General features: G+C 36.6%; 3 protein-coding genes across 6 annotated transcripts in view; 2 read left to right on the forward strand and 1 right to left on the reverse strand.

Moving 5' to 3' along the window:
* The window catches only part of LOC135674406 (DNA gyrase subunit A, chloroplastic/mitochondrial-like), a 51,668-nt gene extending 46,202 nt beyond the window's left edge, over nt 1-5,466 (forward strand). Inside the window, exons 23-27 of one of the 2 annotated variants that reach the window (XM_065184218.1) lie at nt 281-417; nt 725-845; nt 2,716-2,770; nt 2,874-2,970; nt 5,137-5,466. In XM_065184218.1, the coding sequence (XP_065040290.1) occupies nt 281-417; nt 725-845; nt 2,716-2,770; nt 2,874-2,970; nt 5,137-5,227 (501 nt within the window). In that variant the 3' untranslated portion in view covers nt 5,228-5,466. Of the gene's footprint in view, nt 1-280; nt 418-724; nt 846-2,715; nt 2,771-2,870; nt 2,971-5,136 lie in introns of both variants that reach the window. The other variant, XM_065184217.1, reaches the window with a different exon arrangement.
* Nucleotides 5,467-6,949: 1,483 nt separating this feature from the next.
* On the reverse strand, nt 6,950-14,200 carry LOC103985564 (cysteine--tRNA ligase CPS1, chloroplastic/mitochondrial). 3 transcript variants are annotated; one of them, XM_065184220.1, is made up of 10 exons: nt 14,019-14,200; nt 13,165-13,536; nt 12,341-12,404; nt 9,625-9,786; nt 8,737-8,913; nt 8,365-8,646; nt 8,137-8,262; nt 7,812-8,015; nt 7,546-7,653; nt 6,950-7,469 (listed from the first exon to the last, which is right to left on the reverse strand). In XM_065184220.1, exons 2-10 carry the CDS (start codon nt 13,329-13,331, stop codon nt 7,260-7,262), a joined length of 1,500 nt encoding a protein of 499 aa, XP_065040292.1. In that variant the 5' UTR covers nt 13,332-13,536; nt 14,019-14,200; the 3' UTR covers nt 6,950-7,259. The 3 variants fall into 3 exon arrangements, with proteins under 3 accessions (XP_065040292.1, XP_009401575.2, XP_065040291.1); XM_009403300.3 differs by having other exon boundaries at nt 14,014-14,200; XM_065184219.1 differs by having other exon boundaries at nt 13,988-14,200.
* A 1,758-nt stretch (nt 14,201-15,958) lies between these two features.
* LOC135675121 (AAA-ATPase At4g25835-like) lies at nt 15,959-18,293 on the forward strand. Its single transcript, XM_065185393.1, has one exon. The coding sequence runs from the start codon at nt 16,214-16,216 to the stop codon at nt 17,726-17,728; it is 1,515 nt and encodes a 504-aa protein (XP_065041465.1). The 5' UTR covers nt 15,959-16,213; the 3' UTR covers nt 17,729-18,293.
* Nucleotides 18,294-25,942: the final 7,649 nt, after the last annotated feature.

Raw genomic sequence — 25,942 nt, forward strand, 5'->3', positions numbered from 1 at the left:
GTATATTAAAGGACAATTAGCACATAATTCATGCAACACTTTAGCATACAGGATCATTGTTTCTTGAGGCGTATGCAACAATTCAAGTAGAAGATTATGCAACCATTATTTCACTTAGTCTTGCTTGCCTATTTTGAGTTCTTTCCATTTGTTAAAATTCTGGGATCTAACAATAAATTTACTCTAGTGCTTCATTTTGCTGCCAGCTAATAAGTAGAAGGAACACTGACTGACCTGACCATTTTTTAATTGTTATGGACACAACTTTTACATGGATTAGCTCCGTGCACTTGGAAGGAGAACAAAGGGTGTGATATCGATGAAATTAAAACAAAGGGACAAAATGGCTTCCATGGATATTATACCTGCACCTATGCAGAAAGACTTGCAGAAATTGTCAGAAAGCTTTAGTGGCAGGTAACTTTGCTCTTCCAGAAATTTCCACCGACTATAATTTTGTCAGCATATTCGTGGGAAGATTTAAGCTGCTTTGATGGACAAGCATCCACAAGTAACCATGGATCTACGGTTTTCTTTTCTTGTAATGAATTTGTTGTTTGTTCAATCTTCAAATTGATTGCTTCATGCTTTATTTTTTATGACACTTAATCTAGCCACAACTGAGATGCCAACAAAGTCCTGTGACTCCCACCCTTGCTAAAATATTAACTGTATCATGGCTCTTTATTTTGGTTAATGCTCTGGTATAAGTTTTTTCTTGCAGAGGTAAAAATATTGGACCTCCATGGCTGCTATTTGTATCTGAAAGTGGTCACGGGAAGCGTGTACCTTTAAGTGCATTCAGATTATCAAGCTTCAGAAGAGTGGGCTTGATTGGTTGCAAGGTATCATTCTTGTTTTATTTGTCTTTTCACTGATGTAAAAAGAAATAGCCGACATGCATATTAGGAAATTAACTTAAATATGGCTAACAAACTCTAATTGGACTTTTTTGTTGTTTTAGTTGGTACATGATTCACTAGTGTATACCTATACCTACTCGCTTGAGCCACCAGTCTATTTTAGGCATGACATATGCTTTTATTTCTGTTTTCCAATTGGTAAGTGGTAAAAGTGGTATTTCATCCCAGGATCTTGCAAAAGTCTGACAAAGTCAACACCTTTGCTTCCTTTGCTTGTGATCGTTGTCGCTGCATGAAAAGTTCGTGTTCTTCATTCGGTAAAACACAAGGTAGAAACACAATTTAGGTTGCTATTGAAATTAAGATTGGCTAGAAATGATATGATCAAGGTTAGCAGGATGGATCATTTTGGTCAAGAAAATATTCTAAGAAACAAAGCTATAAAAATGACAAATTAGCAAAAAACAAAAAAAAAATGAGACAAGTAAAACTGTTATATGCTAAAAGATTCTTTCAGCTTTATATCTCATAATATATCCAACTTTAAAAATATATATACATATATATATGAAAGTGGTACATAAAATCTAAAATTATATAAAAGTCAATAATGACAAATAATGGACAATAATTTCTTGTAATAACTATTATATATTTGCTAGAACTGCATATTAAGTAAAGAGTAACATAACACAACAAATAAAATAACTGTATTGTGAAGATTTCTCCGTAGGATTTGGGATTAATATCGAAGCCTTTGGCATCTCTTTTCTCTGAGGTGACTCTATCCTCCACTTTATCTCCCTAAATCCTTTCCTTTCTTACATGATGATGGAGGATGAACATATAACATTGGTTATAGATGATTATAACAATGATTACAGTGAATAGCAAACATACTTTTTTGCAATGTCTTTTCTGCTCGTAGTCAAAGTTTTTATCTTTTTTAAAAATTCCTTTTAAGCTTCATTCACCTTTTTTTCACTCCTTTTTTTTCTTATGAGACTGAAATCATCTATAATTGGCCAAAACCAGTCGACTCAGGTTAAATTCACCAACTAGTTATAAAGATGAGAAATATACCAAAATCAAATTGCCCTGTGTATAGACATATCGAATGGATACTACCGGCATCACAGGCTACGTAGCTGGTAATATATTGTGTAACTATATCAAGGTATGGTACCGTCCGATGCTGTATACGGTATGGTACCGGTGGTATTTGTGGGTCTGATAGTTTATTGATAAACAGACCATATCAAGGTTTTTAATACTGCCAGGTATGGTATATATGTGACTAATGATTTATCGATATGTGGATCTGGTACTGTAGTTTCTTTTTTTTTTTTCAGGTTTTTCTGGTACCTATCGGCAAGGACCACCATTTCAACCAGACTGGTATGAAATGGGGTATCAGTCTGGGGTGAACTGGTGCGCAAGTTACCCCGTTTCGGGCAGTCTGCTCTGACCCATTAGAATGGGTATACTGTCCAGGCTGATGATTTAGATCCTTGATAAGGTTGATATTTGTATTATTTTAGTGCCATAGTCATATATTTTGCACTGTGAAACCAAGGTGATCTTTCCTTTCCATCTTGCGTAGATTCACATACCAATTTCTAGTGTGGTTCTCTATTCTACGGCCAATGCTTTCGTCTTTCTTAGCTTTCACCCCCTAATACTTTTTTGCATTTAGAAGCTACTGGAATATTCAGCTTAAGGATTATGCATCTATTGCTCTTATATATATTCAGCAGGCATTATACAGAATTTACATGCTTTTATATAAATAAGTAGGCGGTATATGTACTTTACATGTTTATGAAATTGCATATGCATTATACTTTTGCAGCTTCTACCAGATTATCGTCTTGCGGCAGTATTTGTGGTTGGGTTTTCTTTGTCAGGTATATTAAGCTAGACTAGTTCATTTCTTTTGTTTGTATTAATTATAAACATAAAAATTATCTGGGCTGTTTCTGAAAATATATAACTTTGGATGTGCAGAAGGTGGTGAAAGTGATGAGCAAGTAGTTCTAGTTAGCCAAAGTGGGACAGTAAACAGAATCAAAGTTTGTGACATATCCATCCAGTCACGCACTGGCAGGTATCCCCTTTCATACCTCCTTTCGATCAATACAGTAATATTTGGAAATTGTAACCACAGAATGCAAGCATTTGCATTCTTGTGTTGAGGATGAGAAATCATTAGCTGATGTCTCATACAAAATATTTTTGTTGCTCGATAATTTTAGATATCATCTCATGTACGCCAAAATTTCCTGTCCCATACTGGTTTTCAGTGGACTAGTATGGAATTGTTATGGTTGGCATACTGTGAAGTCACTTGGTTTTGTCTTAGGTGTGCAACACCCAAACGACACTTGCTTGTAAGGGTTAGCGGGCAGCCTAGGTACCCTGTGCAGTTACACTGTGGATAGAAGAAAATGTTGCAAAGGCGAGTACCCTAGTAATATGCCATCTTCACAAAAGAAAAAAGGCAAATAAATTGGGATCGCAAGCAATACAAAGCAACTAGATATTTTGCTAATGGGTTGAATGGTCGCACACATTGGGGCTTTGGAAGGTCCAAATCCAATGGTCACCTAGCACTTTCATCAAAGCGTTACACCACCCCTCATACATATAACCAGGCCCCCCATAAGGTGATTGTACAGAGGGGTTGGTGTTGGTGGTTGTACAGAGGAGAGAGAGAGAAGGAAATAAAAAAACAGCTGTAATGGCTGTCAAAATTTTTATAGAAACATGAAAATAAACGCCTCATACCAGTATTGCAGGATAAGCTGACACTAGTTATACTGGTCAAATCACCATCCAATAATCCTACTATAGTGAGCTTATCGGGTGGTGTGCTTTGTGTTGGGTCAGACCAGATGAAACTGTCTGATATACATACCGGTCAGCCGTTGACTAATAAATACCAGTATATACCAATTGGTATGGTTGAAATTTTAATCCTCAGTGTGCACCCATATCACTTTTGGACTTGATTTGTGAATAAAGATCTGCTAAGCATTAAATTCCTTACAAATTTGATAAGGGGCATCCTGGAGTCATCCACTCTGTCAAATGGTCTCCTGAAAAATTTCAGATTCCGTTAAAGTTTGGGAACTGATAGAATATCAAAATATGCAAATAGAAAAGGCTCCCATATGAGTCTATCCCTAAATGATATAATTATTATCTGAAGAGAGGGCTTCAACTCTTGTGATGAGATGTAATTCAACATGTCGATGACTATGCTAAGGCCAGTTAATTATGGTAAAATAAATTCTTATGTTTGAATCTCTTCCCTATAGAACACAGGCCATCTTAGTCTTGGGTGTATAGATAACATAAAATACATAGATTCAGGAGGGTAAAAGTCCTATCTTCCCTATAAAATAGGGACCATTAGGTATATAGATAAAATTGGATACAGAGATTCAGGAGGCTAAAAGTCCAGGCAAGAGTCATATCAGAATCTAGTGTAGTGGAAGCACACTCCCAGGAAAAAAGAGTACATGGTTTTTCTCAACTCTGGAATCACAAGGCCTGGTTGACCCTTCTACGATGATTTTTTAGTTCACTATAAACCATCCACCATTAGTTACTTTATTCCCATTACACAAGAAAGTTATACTCAACCTGTCTAGTTCGTGCAGAAGTTAAGATGGAAAGAAATGTGATGGAAATGATAGATAGACCAGATCTGTGAAAAGGTTTTCTCTTAGGAAAATAATTGATAGATAGACCAGATCAAACTTCAAGAAATGTGTAGCAGAGTTTTGAGTCCATGTGGCTTCCCACCTTAGTACTAAAGGTCAAAGCCCTCTGTGAGTTTGAGAAAAAAGGATATTTGGTGGGGCCATGATTCCTTGGTGGGGTCAATGCCCTCATGAAGGACATTTGGTGGCACAAAATTGTGGGAGCTCAATTATGCCCCTCAACTTTAGGAATAAGGTTGATCAAAGCATATCTAATTTTTTGGAAATATTGAGGTAATGAACAATGATATATTTGACTGAAATATTGAGCTCAATTCTCATTCTGAATTTCAGAATCACCTGTATAAAAGCTTGTAGATTATGAATTTTATATGCTTATTCTAGAAGGTTATATTTGAGTAGATTATTTAAATTGCAGTCAATTTCCTTCGTCCATTGTATTAAACATGATTTTAGGCATAAATATATTCTTTTCTTTTCTTAGACTGAAGAGTAATCATTAGTGTCCATTTCTTTAGACTGACTTTAGTCATAAATATATTCAGGGGAGTTCTCTTAATGAGGTTGGATTATGCTGGAAAAATCCAGTCTGCATCTTTGATTTCTGCTTCGGTAAATGAAGTCGACGGTGTTTAGAGCTCAGAGCATGGTAATCGAGGCAGAACATACTGAGGTATACAGTTTTGGTGTCACTTGTTAATCCTGTGGTACAATCTTATTAGTTAAGTGGTCAATACATTGTAAGTTTACTGTATGCGACAACCACTATGACTGACTAGGAAGTTTATAGAACTGAAAGGAAGCATACATTTTGAAGCGTTCACTGTATGCTACCTTTATGATCATTCAAAACTGACGTCTTTTGATTTCTTTAAGATCCTGATAAAACATTTTCTTTGGAGGATCAAACATTTTCTTTAAGATCGTTCAATGTAGTCTAGTGGGCTATGAGATCCCAATCATGGTGATGAGATGATGCCATTAAAGTCTAGCAATCAGCATGACAATGATGTGGCAACACGTAATTTATATAGATATGAATGCACAGCTAAAGAGGAAAATATTTTCTTTTACAACTAAGGAATCCTAAATCGATCGTTGTCTATGGATGCATTTTTACAACTTCAACAAATCTAAGCTTTGATAGGCATAATACATAAAGAGTAGTGCCCTATGCTTTTTTCACGACTAGCACTACTGGTGGCTACATCAGAACCGACATGCGGTCAACCACTGATGCCCTATGCTTCTCTCTTGTGCTCCAATAAGCAGAGTTTTATTCACTGTTTAAGTTAATATATCTTTACCCTTTTCAGAAAAAAAAAATGTCACAAAAAGTTTCATAATATTTTCAGAAAATTTCATGATTCAGGATCAAAGTTGCAGATTTTTGAAAAAAATCAAAACTTAGTTGTTGAAGATCCTAAAATTTAGATGAAGTATGATGAATCTTTTGTAATTCTTTGTGGTCAAGGTTCACTAAAAAAAAAAAAACCCAATAGCCATGAACAAATGTTGTCAATAAAATTTAGAGCCAAGAAATCGTCTGGAAATGTGTGCAGAAAAAGCAAGAAAAAAAATATAAAAAATTACGGAACACGAGCGATCGAGCGAAGAATTGGCGACGACAAATGACGAAGAAGCAAAGTCTTATTCTAGGGTTCTTCTCAAGACGATGCATAATACCCTTTCACACACGTATCCCTTCACACACATGTATTTAATTTAATGGAGAATAGAGTAAAACATCGATCGAGGACTCCTCTCAACGTCGTCATTCGACCACTATGAGTCCTCGACGTCGTCATTCGACCGCTATGTCGATTGATTGATCACAATAGATGAACTCAGGTGCTAACTGACGCCCCTCACAACTTGGTGAAGTAAAACATGGTTTACATTGTACATTACTATTAGTAATAATTATATATTAATAATAATAATAATAATAATTATTATTATTATTAAATTAGTTATATTTGAAAATGATATATGGACATTCGTGCTATATTAGGCTGTAGTGTATGATTCTGATCCACTAAATTCGAATGATTACCTAAATAATCAATAAATTTTACCATCATTTTATCCTATTAGGTATGCCTTCAACTTAATATTATCAAAAGCTACAAGAGATGGTAGGTGAGCATACCAAGAGATGCATCGCTTGGACCAACTTGGCTCTCAACCCTTCAATATGCACAAGCAATGCAGGGAGAAACTTGTGATTATGTCTTATGAGCACCGGGCAAAACATAATCGGAAACATTAATGTCGATGTCAATTGCAATTTTGTTGCCAAGAAAAATGATGAAGGAGAGACGACACATTGAGGAAGGTTTCTCACATCAAATCTCGTGATTAAATTCAAGCTCAATATCAACTTGGTTAATGTCATAAACGGAGTATGACAGCTAAATGAGGAAAATCTTGTCCTCTTGTCTGATACTCTAGAAATTAACTAATACAAGCAATCTATCGAATATATTTTACTTTTACATGTCACGATATTATGCAAGTTTCTTTATCAAAATCCCACCACTGATAAATTATGTGATATTTTACTTTTACATGTCACGATATTATGCAAGTTTCTTTATCAAAATCCCACCACTGATAAATTATGTGACAGGCAATCGACTGTGTTGGAATCAGTGATTCTTGTAATCTACTCGGGAGGCTCGCTTGGTCTCCAAACAGTCCCTTTTGGTTCATCCATCAGAGCAATGCCCTTGTCATAAAGCTCTTTTCTGATCGTGTCTGATGTCTCATACTCCTTATTTTTCCTTGCCAAGTTTCTGTCTTCGATCAGCTGCAAGACTTGCTCCTCGGTTAACCCTGCCCTCGACAACGCTTTATCCTTCAGTTGCTGCAAAACCTATCAAGGCAAACAAAGAATGTTCTTGAATCTGTAAATAAATATACAAATCACAAGATCAGAAGACTGAGGTTACCTCAGCACAAGAACTACCCGAGAGAAGACCCAAAATGCCAAGAACATCAGTAACTTCCTTCTCCAATGCAAGAAGAGTAAGAATAAGTGGTCTTTGCTGCTTCTTTCCCTATAAAAATCAATGCAAATTAGACCACATAGAAAAAGCTCAGTATGATTAACTCGAACACGATTATGAAACAAGAAAACATTTACGATAAACAAAAATGTTCACCCTAAGAATTCATTATTTATGAATTCAGATGAGGAAAGAAATATTCTGAACACCTTGAACTTCTTTAAGTTGCTATTTATCGCCTTCAATGGCTCCATAAGATCATCTAACACAGCAGCAGTGTGGAGATCATCCGACATAGATGCTGAAAAATCTGAGTGGAATTTGTCAATTAATTCCTTGATATCAGCTGGGACTTGACCCTGTATATTTTCTTGACGAAATGGAGAAAGAGCCTGTTGGCACTCATAGAGTGTCTACATATTTCAAAAAAGTCCATGAGATTAGTGGAAGTGCCCATTAGAAACCATATAGAAAGCATAATCATAATATATAACAAAGAAAGCCATCTTAGATGTACAAGTCACAAGTAAACACCTGATATATGTAGAAGACACGATCAGATGCAGTTTCAAGCTGCCTGTCAGAATAATTGACATCGGAACGGTAATGTGTACGCATCAAGAAAAACCTCAAAGCCAATGGATGATACCTTGCAATAATCTATAGCAAAAGTTCTAATTATAAGATTCTAGAAAATTAAGGTACAACAAAAAGAAGTTGAACAGAAAGAAATAAAATAAACAGGACATCATTGACCATTACATCTCTGATCGTAAAGAAATTGTCATCAGACTTTGACATTTTCTGATTGTCCTTGTTCACAAAGCCATTGTGCATCCAATAGCTTACTTTGTGCTCTGGGCATGCAGCTCGGCTCTGAGCAAGCTCATTTTCATGATGAGGAAAAATCAAATCTTTTCCTCCACCATGAATATCGAAAGCATCACCTAAATATTGGGCACTCATAGCACTGCATTCAATATGCCAACCTGGCCTTCCAGGGCCCCAAGGACTATCCCAGCTTGGTTCACCAGGCTTAGCAGCCTGAAAATTAGACAATAGTTGAAGCATGGATGAGCAAAGACCATGTCCACAAAGACAGAGGAAAGTTAGTTAGATAAGGCATGACCTCACCTTCCACAGTGCAAAATCCGCTGGATTTTGCTTTCTTAAATCAACAGAAACTCTTCCACCTCCACCAGCACGATTATCATCTAATTTCCGTCCAGACAATTGGCAATAATCAGGGAAGTTATCGATTGAAAAATAAACATCTCCTTCCATGGTATAGCCATAACCATTCTTCATGATCTGCCATAAAAAAAGGAATAAATAACTGTCAAATTTTTTATTAGATTTAAATTAGGAAGTTATCAGATGATGTCCTAGAGTGTCTAAATTCGATATCTAAGATTACAGAAGGAAGAGAACAAAAACAAGGTTTTGTACATGATTATTGTAGCCAAAAAATTACTACATTTGTCTAACCATGACATCTTCTCAGACAATATGAAACAATTACATTATACAACGCCTGTATTTGTTCAGTATTTTGCTTTGATATTTTAAAGAATGGGTATGAGCTCACACTTCAAACATAGGCCACAAGTATATCTGCATGCTTCTGCAATTTTTTGACCTCACCCTTCAGATAGTATAAGATTCCTTCTCTCACGGCTTATGAATAGAAAAACTATAAGATCCATAACCTTTAAAAAAAAAAAAGTCCTAAATAAAGGTGGACTATATTTCAGTGCATCGAAACATGCCAGGGGTGCCACAAAGCCTATAGAATAGAGGTTATTGGGCACCTAAGTCTTTTATGTGGAATATTTTAAATGCTAGCATCTTTTATGTGGAATCCTCCAATGGCGCCAACAACAAAGAACTAAAAACTATCATTCACAAAGAATATAACAAGATCAACTACAAGACAGATTTATCAACTACAAGACAAAAGACAACCTTATCTCTTAATTTCAAATTGAGTCGAGCATATATTTACAGTACTACATCAAGTACCTTAGTTATCATATCCTTTATCTGCTCTATGTGGTCAGAAACACGTGGTTCATGTGTTGGAGGCAGACACCGAAGCTCAGCTACATCTTGCAAAAACGCTTCAGAGAACCGACGACTCAAACTTAAAGGATCTTCCCCTGATTCATTTGCTCTTTTAATTATCTGCAAAGTGGATAAAATTATCACATAAATGACATGTTACTTTTTATGTAGAAATCAATGACAGGGGCAGCAGAATAAAACAATCTTGGCCAATTGGATTTTACGTACAATAATATCAAGTGGCAATGAGACATGAAATATAATATATTAAAATATTTTGTCTGCAGTATCCTTGCTAGAATTTACACAAATCATGAAAGACGAACAACTTGAGAAATAAAATCTAGATTGATAAAAAACTTAAGTGACTAACGTTTTATTTCTATTAGGTTCTTATTAAGCTCTATTTTGTTGTCTGACCCTCCTCAAGCTGAGCATTGGTGGGAGCCCTGTGCAAAGGGTCATCCTTTTTCTGTTTGGGGTACCCAACGCAATTTAAGAGATATGCAAAGTAGCAAGATCACACATTCTGGGTGAGAAATCAACTAGGTTATTGTTATTATAGAAACTTTTGATAAAATAATAACCGTTCAAGTGCTAATTACAAATCATCTAAAAAGTGAAACTCTATTCACCAAGTAACTTGAGTTAAAACATCAAGTGCTGTAATTATAAGCAAGTATAATCTAGCAAAAATATTCATGGCCTCAAATGTGTGTTTCCTGGATCACTGATGGCAGCAACCCACCAGCACACAAGAATGGAAGGTGAAAGCATTTAAAAGTGCTAAAAATTACAGTGTTCATCACTTTGTGCAGTAACATAGAAAGTAAAAATGTTCTAAATCTGGTTTTCTTTAAATAGTTACAGTTCTTACAATTTTGCATAAGCTAGGAATGGACTTCTATTGAACATAGATAGTTTTGCCAAAAAAACAGAAAAAACAACAAAACAATTACAAGCTTAGGCACTAAATCAGCAAAAAAAATGAAAAAGATTAAAGTGTTATGATTTTTCTTCAAAGAGTAATCTACAGTATGGATTTACAATTGTTAGGCTGCATGATGTGCAGTATCATTCTGACAACATTTTGATAAGATATTTGTGATGTGTTTCAATGTAGACACTCACAAAGTCCTGACAAAATTACATAACTTCTGAAAGTTTAGAGATTTGCAAAATATAAAATCCATTTACAATATATGTAATTAGAGGAAATAAGGAAAGAAAAATCAGTACTATAATGCATATTTATTAATTTAATATAATGTCAGATGTAGCATGGTTATGGAGGTGATATGCTATGGACACAACATGGAAAATCTTATAAGTTTAGGGCACAACATAACACGGACTATGCGCCGTACGTTTTCATATGTGATTGTAATTTAATTCTTGGTATAACATAAACAATCTATGATTATCATATGTACAACTTCTAGAAGACATAAAAATCATACATACAACTAGCAATTTCTCACAGAAATACTTTCAAAATGTAACACTAATAAATAAATCAAAATCCAAATGGCATACATATTTGTTGATATTCAACAATGGCTAGAAGCCTTATAAACAATTTAAGTGCTCTAGAAGCCTTATAATCTAATACTGCGTATGACATAAACAATCTATGATTATCATATATACAACTTCTAGAATACATATTAACCATACATACAACTACCAATTGCACACACAAAAGCACTTTCAATATGTAATACTAATAAATAAATCAAAAGCCAAATGACATATATATTTGTTGATATTCAAACATGTCTAGAAGCCATATAAAAAACAATTTGAGTGCTATACACATATTTAATACAGTGCTAATGGTACAAGACTTCTAAATGTTGTGAACTACAAACGAGCATCAAGAAGTGTTTGACAAGTATTGATGTCCAACATGGGCGTCAAGCATTCTAGAGTGCTTATGCTCATAGAAAGTCCTCTTCTCTTTGGAGCTCCAAAACTCAGTTTGGCTAAAGATACACCCTAAATTACCAAACATTTAATTTAAGAGTTTTGGATAAAACCCTAGAAAAACTGACGATACATCAGACCACTGACCTAAAATACCTAAAACTGACGATACATCAAACCTAGAAGAGTTTTGGATAAAACCCAACTCAATGGTCCATGATTCACCACCAAGTTGCAAGGGATGCAAAGACCACTGACCTAAAATATCTTATGGAGGCAAGTAGTTAGGCTCCCAGAGGGCATACATGGCTACAGAGTTGTCAAAAATTATCGCATAATTTTATACTATGGCATTCTTAAGAAAGCCAGCCCCAATCTGAAATGCTTTATAAAGAAATTTTTAACTGAAGGAGAAGCATTAATGTTGTAGAAATTTCTACTTGTCAACAACTAAAAGAAATGCCATCTACCAAGTCAATGATCAGTATTTGTATCCCATGAATGCAAAATATATGAGAAACCATATGACAGAAGCTTCTTTTAACTGACAATTTTATCTCTCATCACAGAAACATAAAATAGAAGAACTGAACAGAAACCTCTGTTCGAAAACAATGAAACAGGAGGTAATATGACAAAAAAAAATCTCTCAAGTAAAAATTAGACATACTATAGAGACCCATCATCTGCTACATCTCAAGAATGTAATTATAAGCCATCAACTACTCAATGTGAAAAAGCATCTAACCTTATCATCAATGTCGGTGAAGTTCCGTACGTATTTAACTTCATAACCCAAGTGTTTCAAGTACCTGCTAACTGACAAACTGACAGATAAGTTTTGACAACATATTTTCATTGCATTAGATCTGCATAAAATTCATTGAAGCATACTTGTAAAAGTGAAACAGACAGTCAAGAAAAAAAACACTTCTGTTGCATGCATCATAATTTACACAACATGAAGGCGGTCAAATTTTGTAAATAGCATAGACACATGTTACTAACTTATGAATCTAACATTTTTCACCACATTCTAGCTCACACAAATTTGCCGATATATGCTTAAAGAGGTGTCTTGAACATCTCGGACACTTCATGGTTAACTGGTTAGTCGATGGTACTTCCAAAATGCATGGATGGCTTGGACTAACCATCATAAAAAAAACCTGATTTATAGCTAGATCATGTAACTGGTGCCAGTAACAGAATTTTCTGGAACACTCAAAAGTTAAGCCAATTATCGGCAACTTAAAACAATCTGAATGGTTTAAGTTTTTTGGTTCATGGAGAAACCACCAAGGGTTTTCTTTGCTTACTACAATAAAATCTAACCCCACCAATCCATCAAGCCTAATATCCGGACAACCATAGTTGAAGAAAAATCAAGCTTTCTAAACCACATGAACGGCGAAGCATCATGTCGCCCACATATTACCAAAACACAAAAAAGAAGACAAAATCAAATGCATCCCAAGGCGAGAATTTACCAAATTAAGATGAAGAAATCGCAGATCTGAAGCGGAAAAGGGAACCAAGGAGCGGAGGACGAAAAAAGGGAATGACGTAGACCTGTAGAGTATGTCGAACGCCACGTAAGCGCGGGCGTGGCCGATGTGACTGAAATCGTAGGGCGTGATGCCGCACACGTACATGGAGACCTGGCCCTCCACGCGAGTCTTGAACACCTCCTTCTGCTTCGACATTGAATTGAAAAGCACCAGTTGGGGATTCCCCATCCTTCGCCCCCCCTTTCGATATCTCTTTCCCCTTTTCCCAAGTAGGACCTAAAACCCTAACTCTCGGAGACTGACGACGGCGCCAATAGCGTGTGACGTTCCGTTCCTCTAACGTTCGGTCTTATTTTTCGTTTTGGGATTTCCCTAATTTTCGATAGAAGAAGCGAAGCCTTCTTCTCCTCTGCATCTTCTCTGAAAAAAACCTCTGTAAATGACAATCAAGGATTAATCACGCATCGACAAGTCGGAAGAACCAATTACAGTTCAAGAAAAATCCTATATATTACACAAAAACGAGAAGAGAATAAACGCTATAATTACAAAACAAATGAAGCAAGGATTGTTTTATTTTTTCCTGAAAGTATCCAATCGATCGAAACAAAGACAGACGAACCAATGTGAAGACGTCAATTCCGTCAATTCCGATATTCTCCACATATAATTCGCCAAACCCATTTCTCGCCAATCAAGCACGTCAACAGCGAACCAAAATGAATCCCCAAACCAGATCGAATTCAATGCAGAAATAGAACAGCCAAGAAACCCTAATGTAGCGGTACCCGATCATAATAAAACTCCCCCCCCCGTCCCAAATCGAGGGTAAGAGCATCGAACAACATTTTCATCAGGATCCAAGAAATCGTCTGGAAACTTACGCCAAGAAAAAAAATCAAGAAATTACGGAACACGAGCGATCGAGCCGGGAAGCAGTGAACTCGGCGGCAGCCGAATCGATCGGAGGACCCGGGGGCGCGATCTGGAGAATTGGGGGCGACGGACGAGGAAGAAGCGAAGCCTTCTTCTAGGGTTCTTCTCAGGACAGGAGCAGAAGCGCCGTGAGAGGACTCCGTGAGAGGACAAATGGAAGCGCCGTGAGAGGACTCCGTGAGTATGAAACATCAAGAGAGGACTCCTTGACGTCGTCATGTGACCGCTGGGTCGATCGGCTGCCCGCGATCGACGAACACAGGCCCCAACAAGCTGGCCAAGTAAAACATGGTTTACATTGCACATTAATATTATTAATAATAATTATATATTATAAATAATATTAACAACGATAATAATATTAATTAAATTAATATAAAATATTATTATTAGATTATTTATATGGGAAAATGATATGTGGAGGATATTCGTGCATTGTTGCATCAGATGATAGATACTGAGCCACTAAAAAATTCGAATGATTACCTAAATGACCAATAAACTTTACTATCATTTTCTTATTAGGTATGCCTTCAACTTAATATAATCCTCTCTTTTTATACTTCATAAAAAACTGAACAGAAACCTCTGTTCAAAAACAATGGAACAGTTAATATGACCAAAAAAATAAAACATCTCAAGAATGTAATTATAAGCCATCAACTATTTACAAGATATTTTTTATTTTGAAGTCTAAACAAAGTTCAAAGATATTTTTTATTTTGAAAAGTTTAATATAATGTTTTTTATTTAGTTTGATCTTGGATAGTAATAACTTATTATTACTATTTTACACGTGATCTTTCCCTTTCTTCGCAAGATCGTTATCAAATATTGCAATTACTAATAGGTTGTTCGTCGTGCCATGGATCTTATCATGGTGTATTGAGCTTGCTGTGTTCTCTTTCGATTCCATCTTGAATGAGTTCAGTAAGCAGAGCTAAAAGTTGTCATTCAAGTAGATGTAGATAGAGTACAGTACCTACTCATTTGGAGGCTAGTTGGTTTGCAGTGGAGGATCGATCACAGGACGCAGAAGAATCCTCACGAGCAGGGAATATATGCCTTCGATCTCAGAAACTTTGGACTCATATGTGAGTTGTTCTGCCTCTTCTTCAACCTCTTGCATCTTACTGCCTTCAGCTGCTCGCAGTAGTTTCGGTTCTTTACTGTAAAGTAAGATTATGTTATAAGCTCGGAGAACGTGCATGCAAGAATGCCGCTACGTAAATCAGAAACAGAGAGAGAGAGAGAGAGAGAACCATTTGCAGAAAAATCCATGATCCAATGGATGGTTAGGGTTTATATTAAGGGTAGAAGGCATAGGCCATCGGATTCCATGGTGTTGGGAAGCGTGTCAGTTCATGTCGAGCTGCATCAAGCATGCTTCATCCTTGTTTGAAGCACCCTTCGCTTCCCTGTGTGGATTCAGGCTTACTTGCCTTGTTTGCTTGCGCCTGCAATCTGTGTTTGCTGCGTGTGGAAATCGATGAGCAGAAGCCGGGAAAGAACTCCCCTGCTGGTAGCTGATGACGGTAAGGGAAGGAGGCATTGAATGAAGAGAGAGAGAGAGAGATGCTGTTGATGATATCAGTCCCTCCGATTGATTTGAAAGGCCATGCTGCTAACAGCTAAGATGCAAGTAAGAGGAGAATCCTCGATGAACGCATTGGTAATATGAGCCGATGATGCTGAGGAGAAGAAACCGTGATACGATTCACAAGAGTGATATCATTTATGTGCATGCATGATTATTTATTGCTTGCTGTTTGCAGGTGTGGCCTACCAAATCTCCACAGGACCTTCCATGGTCTTTTTATCGCACAAAAGCTTGGGAAGCAAGAAAGAGGGTGAAGCTTCCCGCCTCTATAAATACATCCTCTCCCCCACCTCTTATTGCTTCAAAGCAGTCTCATTTTTCCTGTCGGCTTACTTTGTCCTCTCCCCCTTTCTCTCTTCCTTTCGAAACAGAGTACGGCAATACAGAGGAAGGAAGGGAGGGTGGAGACGTCCAATCAAGATCCAGAAATCTGTTGCGTTATTCCAAGAATCGATCAAGAATCTAAACTTCCTTCCGTGTTTTTGGTGGTGTAAGCAAGAAAGCGATAAGAAAGGAAGCTCTTTTGTTGGAGGTGAGGGGAGGAGGGAACAGGGGAAGAACAGGGGAGGCGGAGATGAAGGAGGTGTGGACCTCCCTGGCCTCGATCATGGGCGTGTTCGCCTTTTTCCAGAGCATTCTCCACGCGGTGTTCCCGCCGGAGCTGCGGTTCGCGGCGGCGAAGCTGTTCCACCGCCTGTTCCGCTGCTTCTCCACGTACTGCTACTTCGAGATCACGGAGATGGACGGCGTGAACACCAACGAGCTGTACCACGCGGTGCAGCTGTACCTCAGCCAGTCGGCCTCCATGGCGGCCTCTCGGATGAGCCTCTCCCGCGGCCTCAACTCCTACGCCTTCACCTTCGGCCTCGCCAACAACGACCGCATCGTGAACGGCTTCCGCGGCGCCAGCGCCACCTGGGAGCACACCGTCACGCAGCGCCAGTCGCAGTCCTTCTCCTTGCGACCGCTCCCGGAGGAGAAGCGCAGCTTCACCCTCCGGATCAAGAAGAAGGACAAACCCCTCCTCATCCCGGCGTACCTCGACCACATCATGGAGACCGCCACCGAGCTCCGCCGCCGGAACCAGGACCGGCGACTGTACACCAATTCCCGCGGCGGCTCCATGGAGTCCCGCGGCTTCCCGTGGGAATCCGTGCCCTTCAAGCATCCCAGCACCTTCGACACCCTCGCCATGGATCCCGCGAGGAAGGAGCTCATCATGGCCGACCTCAACGACTTCGCCCAAGGGAAGGCCTTCTACGAGAATACCGGCCGGGCGTGGAAGCGCGGATACCTGCTATACGGCCCGCCCGGCACCGGCAAGTCCAGCATGATCGCTGCCATGGCCAATCACCTCGGCTATGACATCTACGACCTCGAGCTCACCGAGGTGCAAACCAACTCCGAGCTCCGGAAGCTCCTGATGAAGACCACCTCCAAGTCGATCATCGTCATCGAAGACATCGACTGCTCCGTCAATCTCATCAACAGGAGCTCCAAGAAGCCGGCCCCGCCGTGCGAGCCGCCATCGGACCTGAGACCCGCCAGGGTGACGGAGGACGGCGGTGCCGCCGCCAGGACAATAACCCTGTCGGGGCTGCTCAGCTTCACCGACGGGCTGTGGTCATGCTGCGGCAGCGAGCGGATCTTCGTGTTCACCACCAACCACATCGAGAAGCTCGACCCGGCGCTTGTGCGGTCGGGGAGGATGGACATGCACGTGTTCATGAGCTACTGCTCGTTCCAGGCGCTGAAGATCCTCATGAAGAACTACCTAGGATGGGAAGACAGCGAGCAGAGCGACGAGCTGATGAGGGAGTTGGCGGAGGTGGTGGACGAGGCCGAGATAACTCCGGCGGATGTCAGTGGGATCCTGATAAAGAACCGGAGGCGGGAGAGGCGCGAGGCGGCGGCGGAGCTGCTGGAGGCTCTGAAGGCCCGCGTCGAGAGGAGGAAGAGGAGTTCGAGCGAGCAGATGGTGGAGGCGGAAGAGCAAGAGAAGAGGGCATTGGAGAGCCCCAACGAGAGTACTGATCAATTGATGCACAGTTGCAATGCAAAAGAAGACAAGGGAGCGGAAGAAGATTGATGGACTCCATTAATCTCAACATGTGATCCATGCTTCACATCTTGCTCTCCAATTGTCAGGTAAAAGAAGACAAGGAGGAAGAAGAGGAGGGGGGTTGATGAGCTCCATTGATCTCCCTTCATGTTATCTATGCTTACTACTACTACTACTACTGTGCTTCACATCTTGCTATACATCCAATACCCAAAGCTAATACTGCTACACATGCCTCAGTCTTCCGTTCTTTTGTTCTTGATGAGCTTTTGAGGAACAGTGGTTTCTTGGATCCTCCTTGCTCCGGGGATTAAAGATTGGGCACACAGTCCCATGGATCATGAGGAGGGATTCCTGTTACTGTTCTCCTTGCTGCTACTCCATGCACTTCTTAAATTGCCAGTAAGTAAACAAGATAAAGTTGACAAATGTCAGAAATTTTGGTAGCACTTGGGCTTGTTATTGCTTGGATTTATTTTAACCATTGTAGTGGATGTTTTTGTGTTGGAATCATATGATAAAATGATTGGATGATCAAAATTTGAGACTCGGAAATAGACCCTCTATCTAAATGATAGAATTATGGGTATCGACTTTGGTTGATCGATAAAAATTAATATGCTTAGATGTATTATTGTATTTGAAAGAAGAAAAAATATTTTTTCTTTTCTTCGTGTGATTTAAGAAGATGTGTAATTCTCTATCTTATAATATAATAATAAATTATAAATCTTAATTATTTGAAATCATGTATTTGAATATATTATCGTGGAGAGATATATAAGAAGTCATATATCTAAATTTTTTGTCTCTCCTCTTATCATTAACATTTACTGTTTCACTTCTTTTAATTACCACATCAATAGATCTCTTAATCACATATATTTGTCCTCTTAAAAAAAAAATTTCTCATTTTATCTTCTATCGAAGTGATACCTAATTGTTCATAAATAAAAAATATTTTTCTTTCTATATTTCGTAATAACTCCACACATTTATCTTAGCAATATAAAATTTTATATGTTGTTAAAAAAAATTTACCTTACCTTATAATATCTCTCTAAATTAAAAAATATCTTTAGAATTAAATGGTAAATTAGATGTTTGATAAGTAATAGCATCTTTGCAATTTATTTCATACAAATCCTATAAATCCTTAGAAGAAAACAAAGTATGACATAAAAGAAATGTTTGATAGTAACAACAAGTTGTAATGTATGTCTTAATTATTCGATGTTGACTTTTATATTAAGTGTAAGATCGAAAAGATTAAATTGATTTCAAGAGCAATGAGACAAAAAAACAGAAAAAGAAAGAAAAAGTTTTATGGTAACAATAAATTGATTTGAGAGTAATGAGATCACCAAAAAAAACGAAAAATAAAAGTTCGCAGGTAAATAAGCCGTACTGTCTTAATTATTTGTTATGTTGCATGTAAAGATCGAAAAGATTAAATTGATTTCAAGAGGAATGAGATAACGAAAGAAAACAAAGAAACCAAATAGCTCGCGGAAGACGAACATGAAAACAGCCACAGTCTTAATTGGCACAAAGTACAGTATGACACGGACACTCCACAAGTGCTCTAAGGCTAACAAAGCTTGCCGACATACTCCAAATTCCAACGTTGCCATCTATGAGCTCCTTCGAGTACAATGTAAAGATTTATCTAAATGATGTAAAAGAACACAATGAAAGCTACATGGTAAGATGAGAGGAGGGGACAAAAAGATTTAGGATGCTTGTTCTTCTATTTTTTCGGATTTTTTTCTTGCTTATGCTCAAACTTAAATGTTCAAGCCTCAATTTTCATAAATATTTTAATATGATTAATATTTTAAAGTAATTAAGACTCTTGATGTAGAGCTTGATCGATCTAATCTAAGCATAAACTATTGAAGAAAATATTCTTTTCCTCCTTAAAAAAAGATGGTATGATATAAAATCTGAAATCTTTATTTTTAATCTTGTCATTAAATCTCCTTTCGGTAAGTTACTCGAAGGAAATATTAAGTGAGGTCGACTCGACTTCATGGATCGATAATCAATTCTAATACTATTTTGATACATATATTTATCTCAACACTTAGATAGACACAAATATTAAGAAAAAAATAATCTATTACAATTCGATTCGTGAGATCTATTCATATAGTAACTATGTTCTTTGGGTTTAGATAAGTCCTACATAACATATGCAATAATATCCTATGTGCATCTCAAATTCCCTACATGACAAGTTTGAGACAAAGGAGATGTGTTCTCATGTATGTTGTTTCTTTTCTTTCTCTCTCTCTCGATAAATCTATTTTTATCATTTATCCTTTTAAAAAAGAAATTTTTTTATCATAGTGTGTAACTGTTAAGAGCGAGAGATAATGATGATGATGATAATAATGATAATGATTATATAATGTTAATTGTTGATAATTAATAGAGGTTAGCTAATGGTGGCCTTCTTCACAAAAAGAAGCATGATTCTGCCATCACCTTTTGTTGACAAACACTTCTTCATATCTGATTGTTGATTGCTTTGTCTATCTGTCCTTTTGCAAGACTATTATTTGTCACTCTCACTAGCAAGCTGCAAATACATTGTGAAGGTTTTTAAGAAGACCAATTTAATTCTTTTGAATTTGTTTTGATATGAACTTATATTTCAAAGGTGTGAAATGAAGAAAGATCTACATCTTGGTTTCATTTCATGATTTCTCTGACCTTGTTGTTCTCTAAATAAATTAATACTAAATAAACTTCACCATTTCATAGGGTTCTTGCATTAAAATAGAAAAAAAAATAATTTAGTTTGACATTATATATATATATATATATATATATATATATGATAAATTTTAGAATTATAATTCTAACTTTAAATCTTTTTACATCTATACTATTTTTCTTAACATCCTTAACAACAATATTTCCTACATTATTTTTGTCTTTTAGTTTTTTTTAGTATACCAAATTCTAAATCTATTACTATCAACCTTTTTGAATTTTTTTATATCTATTTAGTATCTTGTAAGCAAATATTATTAATTTTTCTCTAATCTATGATATGAAAGTATTCTGTTCTTATATTCCAAAATGCTAATTTAATTATTTATTTTTAAATAAACTTTTTTACTCTTATTGGAATAAAACAATAAATTGACACCACATCTACACACCGATGTGATGAGATATTTTTAAATAATTTAATATTTTCAATTCGGGATACCTAAGTGGTAAAAATGTTTTACTTCACATCTGAATGATGATTTAGCTCTATATTGAAATCAGTTAAGATCTATATTCATATAGTCTTATATTAGTATTTAATGATATAATACAACCCTTCACTATTTTCATTCTGAGTTTGGGATTGACATTGACAATATTAATCTTTGTTAGTTGTTACTTAATTATTTATTAAAGTTTTTAATTGACATTACTAACCTTTAAATCCTTATTATGCTGATAAAATAATCTATAGTTAATGTTTGTCATACTAGAAATAATTAATCTTTTTTTTTATTTTTATGGATGCTTAGGTTCTAACATCTGAAGTATTTCATATACTATAGTAAAATTTATAAGTACAAATATCTTATTTTTTTAACTATTATTATTTACCATTAAGAATAAAAAGGGAGCAACATAATCATCATATCTTCCAAAGCCCAATTAAGATGATGCATTTGAGGCACTTCAAACTATTTCATTCCACTTTCTTTGACAAAAGATTCAATTAACAACTTTGCTATTGTTGCATTAGTTTAAACTAAATAATGTTTAATTAACCTTATTCATTATAGATATTAATAAAAGTGATTTCTATGGAGGGTGTTAATATTCAAAGTATACTTTTACTATATTTAAATTTGTAAGCATAAATATCTTATTTTCCAACTTTTACAGTGACAAACATATAAAAACTCCTATTATTTTTTTGACCATTAAAAAACAAAAGCAGCAATATAGTCATTCTTTATATGTTTGACAACCCAATTAAGCTGATGGATTTGAGGCACTCCAAACTGTCTCATTCCCACTTTCTTTACACTTCCTTTCTAACTCTTGGGACCAGCTTTGTGCCAAGCAAAGCAGCTCCTCCTCAGCTCCACCATGGAAAGGTGTGTTGGCCTGCAAGGGATGAGCTGCCCATATGCTTGGCTGACTTAGTTTAGCTTGAATGTCTCATTCTTTCTGTTCCATTTCTCCTCCCCAGGACATGACCACAAGGCACTGATAATGGCATTTGTTTTGCTGGTGGTTGATTCTTAGTCATATCATTCAAGATTTAGCTGCCAGAGATGTCTGCACACTTTGAGGCCATCATGTCCTCACATTTTAAAGATGCATATCAGAGAAAGAAGGATCCTAATTGTTTGAACCAAGGTTCGTCGTACCGTACCGTACCGGCGTTTCGACCCGGGCTCGGTACCGGTACGGTACGGTATATCGCTCGGTACACCCAGGTGTACCGAGCGGTACACTCACGTGTACCGAGCACTGTACACTGCTACAGTATCGATACGGTACGGAGCGGTCCGCATATCATTGGTCTGTCGGACCGGTACGTACCGCTCGTACCGGGCGGTACAATCCGGTACGGCAAACCTTGATTTGAACAAGGACATGAAAGTGACCATGGACTTGTCTTGTGCTAACAGATTCAAAAAGCTTAAAACTAGGGTCAAAGTTTCTGTCTTGTGGTGACTGGATACGTAGAATTGTTGTCAAAGCTTGGCCTTTGGCAGCATGACTCTCACTCAATCCTCCCACTTGACTTGTGGTAGGGATAATATTCATCCTTTCACTTGAATTGTGATAGGAATAATATCCGATGTCTCATCGAAAACTAACACAAGAAGTTAACTTAATAGAAATAATAAAATAGGATGATCGAATTTGTCATGTCACGATGAATCATACTAAAAAATATTTTTAAAATTATTAAAAATCTGAACAATATTTCTCGAAGGATATTAAGGTATGAGTAGAAAATTTATTGAACATGATATAGATTCTTTTTCTCTAATTTATCTTTGATGTATTAGTTAACTTAGCGTTAGAGGAATCATATCGTATCTAATAATAATTTTTTTTTTAAGGAGTGATTGTAAAATTTTATCTACAATCTTTTTATAAAATATTTAACATGAATCTCAATGTAGCTTAGAAAATTTATACATATGTAGTTTTACTTATTGAGCTTTGTAGGTCTAAATAAAAGAACTAATTCTTAGGATTGTTGTATTGAACCAGAAGAGGAGAATCTGCCACATTTGCAGTGCACCACCAAGTCTTCCCCACTCTCAGTGCATTGATGAAAGTCGTATATGTTAGAAGTTGCATCTATTTTTTTCTAAGCTGAATCAGGTAATCAATGGAAGGAGTCAGGTGCAGGCAGACTCTTAAGTTGCATCCCTGAACATGCTTCACATGATCTGCCTCTATTCATCACATGGAATATAATATGCACCATTCGGAATGCAACTCACGTCACAGATCGACAAGTGTTGCAAATAAAGGTTTCCAGCTTGCAGTCAGCAGAGTTGAGAGAGAGAGAGAGAGAGAGAGAGAGAGAGAGAGAGACATACATAGATCCTCGTCTCATGTTGGAAGCACATACATTGCAGAATCCCTGCTGCTACTGCTGCTGACACAGGAAATTGTGCATGGTACCTGATGGCAGCCATGTCAGATTCTTCTGTCCTTTTGTGTCACAGCGATGATGATGGGAATCACTCATAGCTACAGAACTTGTAGCAGCCACAGCATTATTATCCTGAGCAATAGTTCCCTGCTGCTGCTGCTGCCCTGCTCTGAACAACACAACCAGAGCACCACTTTCCAACCCATAAGAGGACAAGCTTGATGATCCTCTTCTTCCTCACAGATCAACAGTGCATTTAGAAGCCAAAGCACAAGAGTTATCCACTGCACTTATGGACGTCACCAAAACCAAACTCATGAGAGGACACGCCTGAAAAGTTCCAAGCTCAATCACTGTTTTGGAGACTGTGTGGGTGTACTCCTCTTCCTCACAGTTCTTTGCTATCACCAAAACTGACTCGTAAAGAGGACAAGCTTGAGATGTTGCAAGTCATGGCCAATGCATTCTCTGTTTGGAGAGGTATGGTACACATGAAAGGAGGGCAGTTCTCTTCCTCACAGCTAATCAAATGCCTCCTGAGCAACACTTCTTTTCTGCTCTTCAGAACAGCACAATGCCAGAGCTCATCTTGAAGCATTCCAAATCAAGGTGGGGGCTGTATACACCTTGGAAGTGTATGGTACAAACATTTGATTCGATCGCAGCTAAACAAATGTTTTCAAGGTGGCAGGACATTTTAAAAATCAAGATATTTTTATAATACTACAGTTTAATATCATATCCAAAGTATGAGATGACTTCAATTGTCTTATAATAATTAAATAAGTCTATTATTATAAATTTAAGTTTAATCATTTTGGATCGATGATTCAAGCTTCATAAGTTAATAGATTAATTATTTTATCGAATCGAATGATGCTAAGTGATATCAAAATTAACATTGTGTTAAGTAGAAAATGATTAATGAATGTATGTGATAGAGAGCACATCATATCATAAGATTATCATTATATTAAGTCTCGTATGTTTTATATTAAGATTTGATTTTTAGATTATGATGAACTTTGATTGACGATGATGTCAAGCAGCATTTGAGTGAAAAAGATTATAATACCTTATATCATAATCTAAAGAATACTATTGTTAATTTGGTCCAAACATGTTAAGTTGGTAGTTTAGACTAATTATAATATCTTGTATTATATTTTAAAGAGTACTACAGTTAATTTGATCCAAACATGTTAGGTTAGTAATTTAGACTAAAAAAAATTTAATGAATCAATTATCCTATCGAATCTCATTGTGATGTTTTATCATAAATGATAATTTTCTTTTTCAACCAAACAATCAAGGAAAAGTTTACAAAGGGCAAATGGATATCCATTTGAACAGTGTTACGGGATGGAAACTATGAGGCCACAACCATGAAAGCCTGTTGGGAGACAGCAGTTCAATGGAGTTCCTCATCATTAATCCAATCCTTGGCCATGTGTATCATGTTCTTCTTGTTCCCATGAACTCATCCCATCATTCCAAGAGGATTCTTTCTTCACATACTGTTGATGACTTCAGGGTATCCAATGCTTGTTCAACACATGATTGGCATATCTTATATGAAACCATCAGTTCACCAGTTCTTTTTTCTTTGGGCATGAATCATATCCATTTTGGAACAGATGTGGCAGTAGGTAATAAGAACAAATTCTGCTCAGAATGCTGCCTTGAGATAGGGATGCCCACCATCTGGTTGAAGCTGCCAAAAGCCAAGATTCTGCTAGGGATGGCAGCTTGAGATGTGTAATTTGCACTCTTCAAAGTCTATATTAGACTGTTTGATTCCTTTTATATATATGTATATATGTATACATATAAATATGTATATGTATACATATATATATATAAATATATATATATATGTATATATATATATATATGTATATATATATATATATGTATATATATATATATATGTATATATATATATATATGTATATATATATATACACACATATATATATATATATATATATGTATATATATATACATATATATATATATATATATATATATATATATATATACATGATTTGATAAAAATTATATAAAAATATAATTTACAAATCCCCTTCATCGCTTAGCTTAGTGATTGAAGGAACATGTACACCTCACTAGGTACTCATTGTAGATCCAAGAAAAACATTTTTATTTTGAGTCATATTACCTCAAGTATCCTTGATAAATTGGTGGACTAATCCGGTTTTGTCCTCGATAGAAATATTTATGATAATATTTTGATTTCTAATGAGTTGACTTATAACTTATCTAAATCTAGGAGTAAAGTGCCTCTTGCCTTACTTAAGCTTGATACATCCAAAGTTTATGACAGGATAACTTGGTTTGCCATTTTAACACCCTCATTATAATGTATTTCCTTAAGCTTTTTGTGGGTTGGGTTGTGGCTTGCATTGCTTCCTCATATTTTTCCTCTCTATTGAATTTACTTAGTTTCATAATTAATGTGGCATTCGTCAGGGTGATCTAATTTCATCATATCTATTTATTCTTGTCTAGTAGAATCCGAGCAACCTAATTAAAATAAAGATTGAGGATAAGATGTTGCTCACTTTAATATCAAT

This window comes from Musa acuminata, chromosome BXJ1-5 (assembly GCF_036884655.1).
Source record: "Musa acuminata AAA Group cultivar baxijiao chromosome BXJ1-5, Cavendish_Baxijiao_AAA, whole genome shotgun sequence".
Taxonomy (NCBI): Eukaryota; Viridiplantae; Streptophyta; class Magnoliopsida; order Zingiberales; family Musaceae; genus Musa; species Musa acuminata.

Coding starts and splice junctions, on each gene's coding strand:
- LOC103985564 (XM_065184220.1), bottom strand. CDS start 13,331: ATGGGGAATCCCCAACTGGTGCTTTTCAATTCAATGTCGAAGCAGAAG. Junction 12,405..13,164: donor GCGTTCGACATACTCTACAG/GTCTACGTCATT, acceptor GTCAGTTAGCAG/GTACTTGAAACACTTGGGTT. Junction 7,470..7,545: donor CGGGTAGTTCTTGTGCTGAG/GTAACCTCAGTC, acceptor TTGCCTTGATAG/GTTTTGCAGCAACTGAAGGA.
- LOC135675121 (XM_065185393.1), top strand. CDS start 16,214: ATGAAGGAGGTGTGGACCTCCCTGGCCTCGATCATGGGCGTGTTCGCC.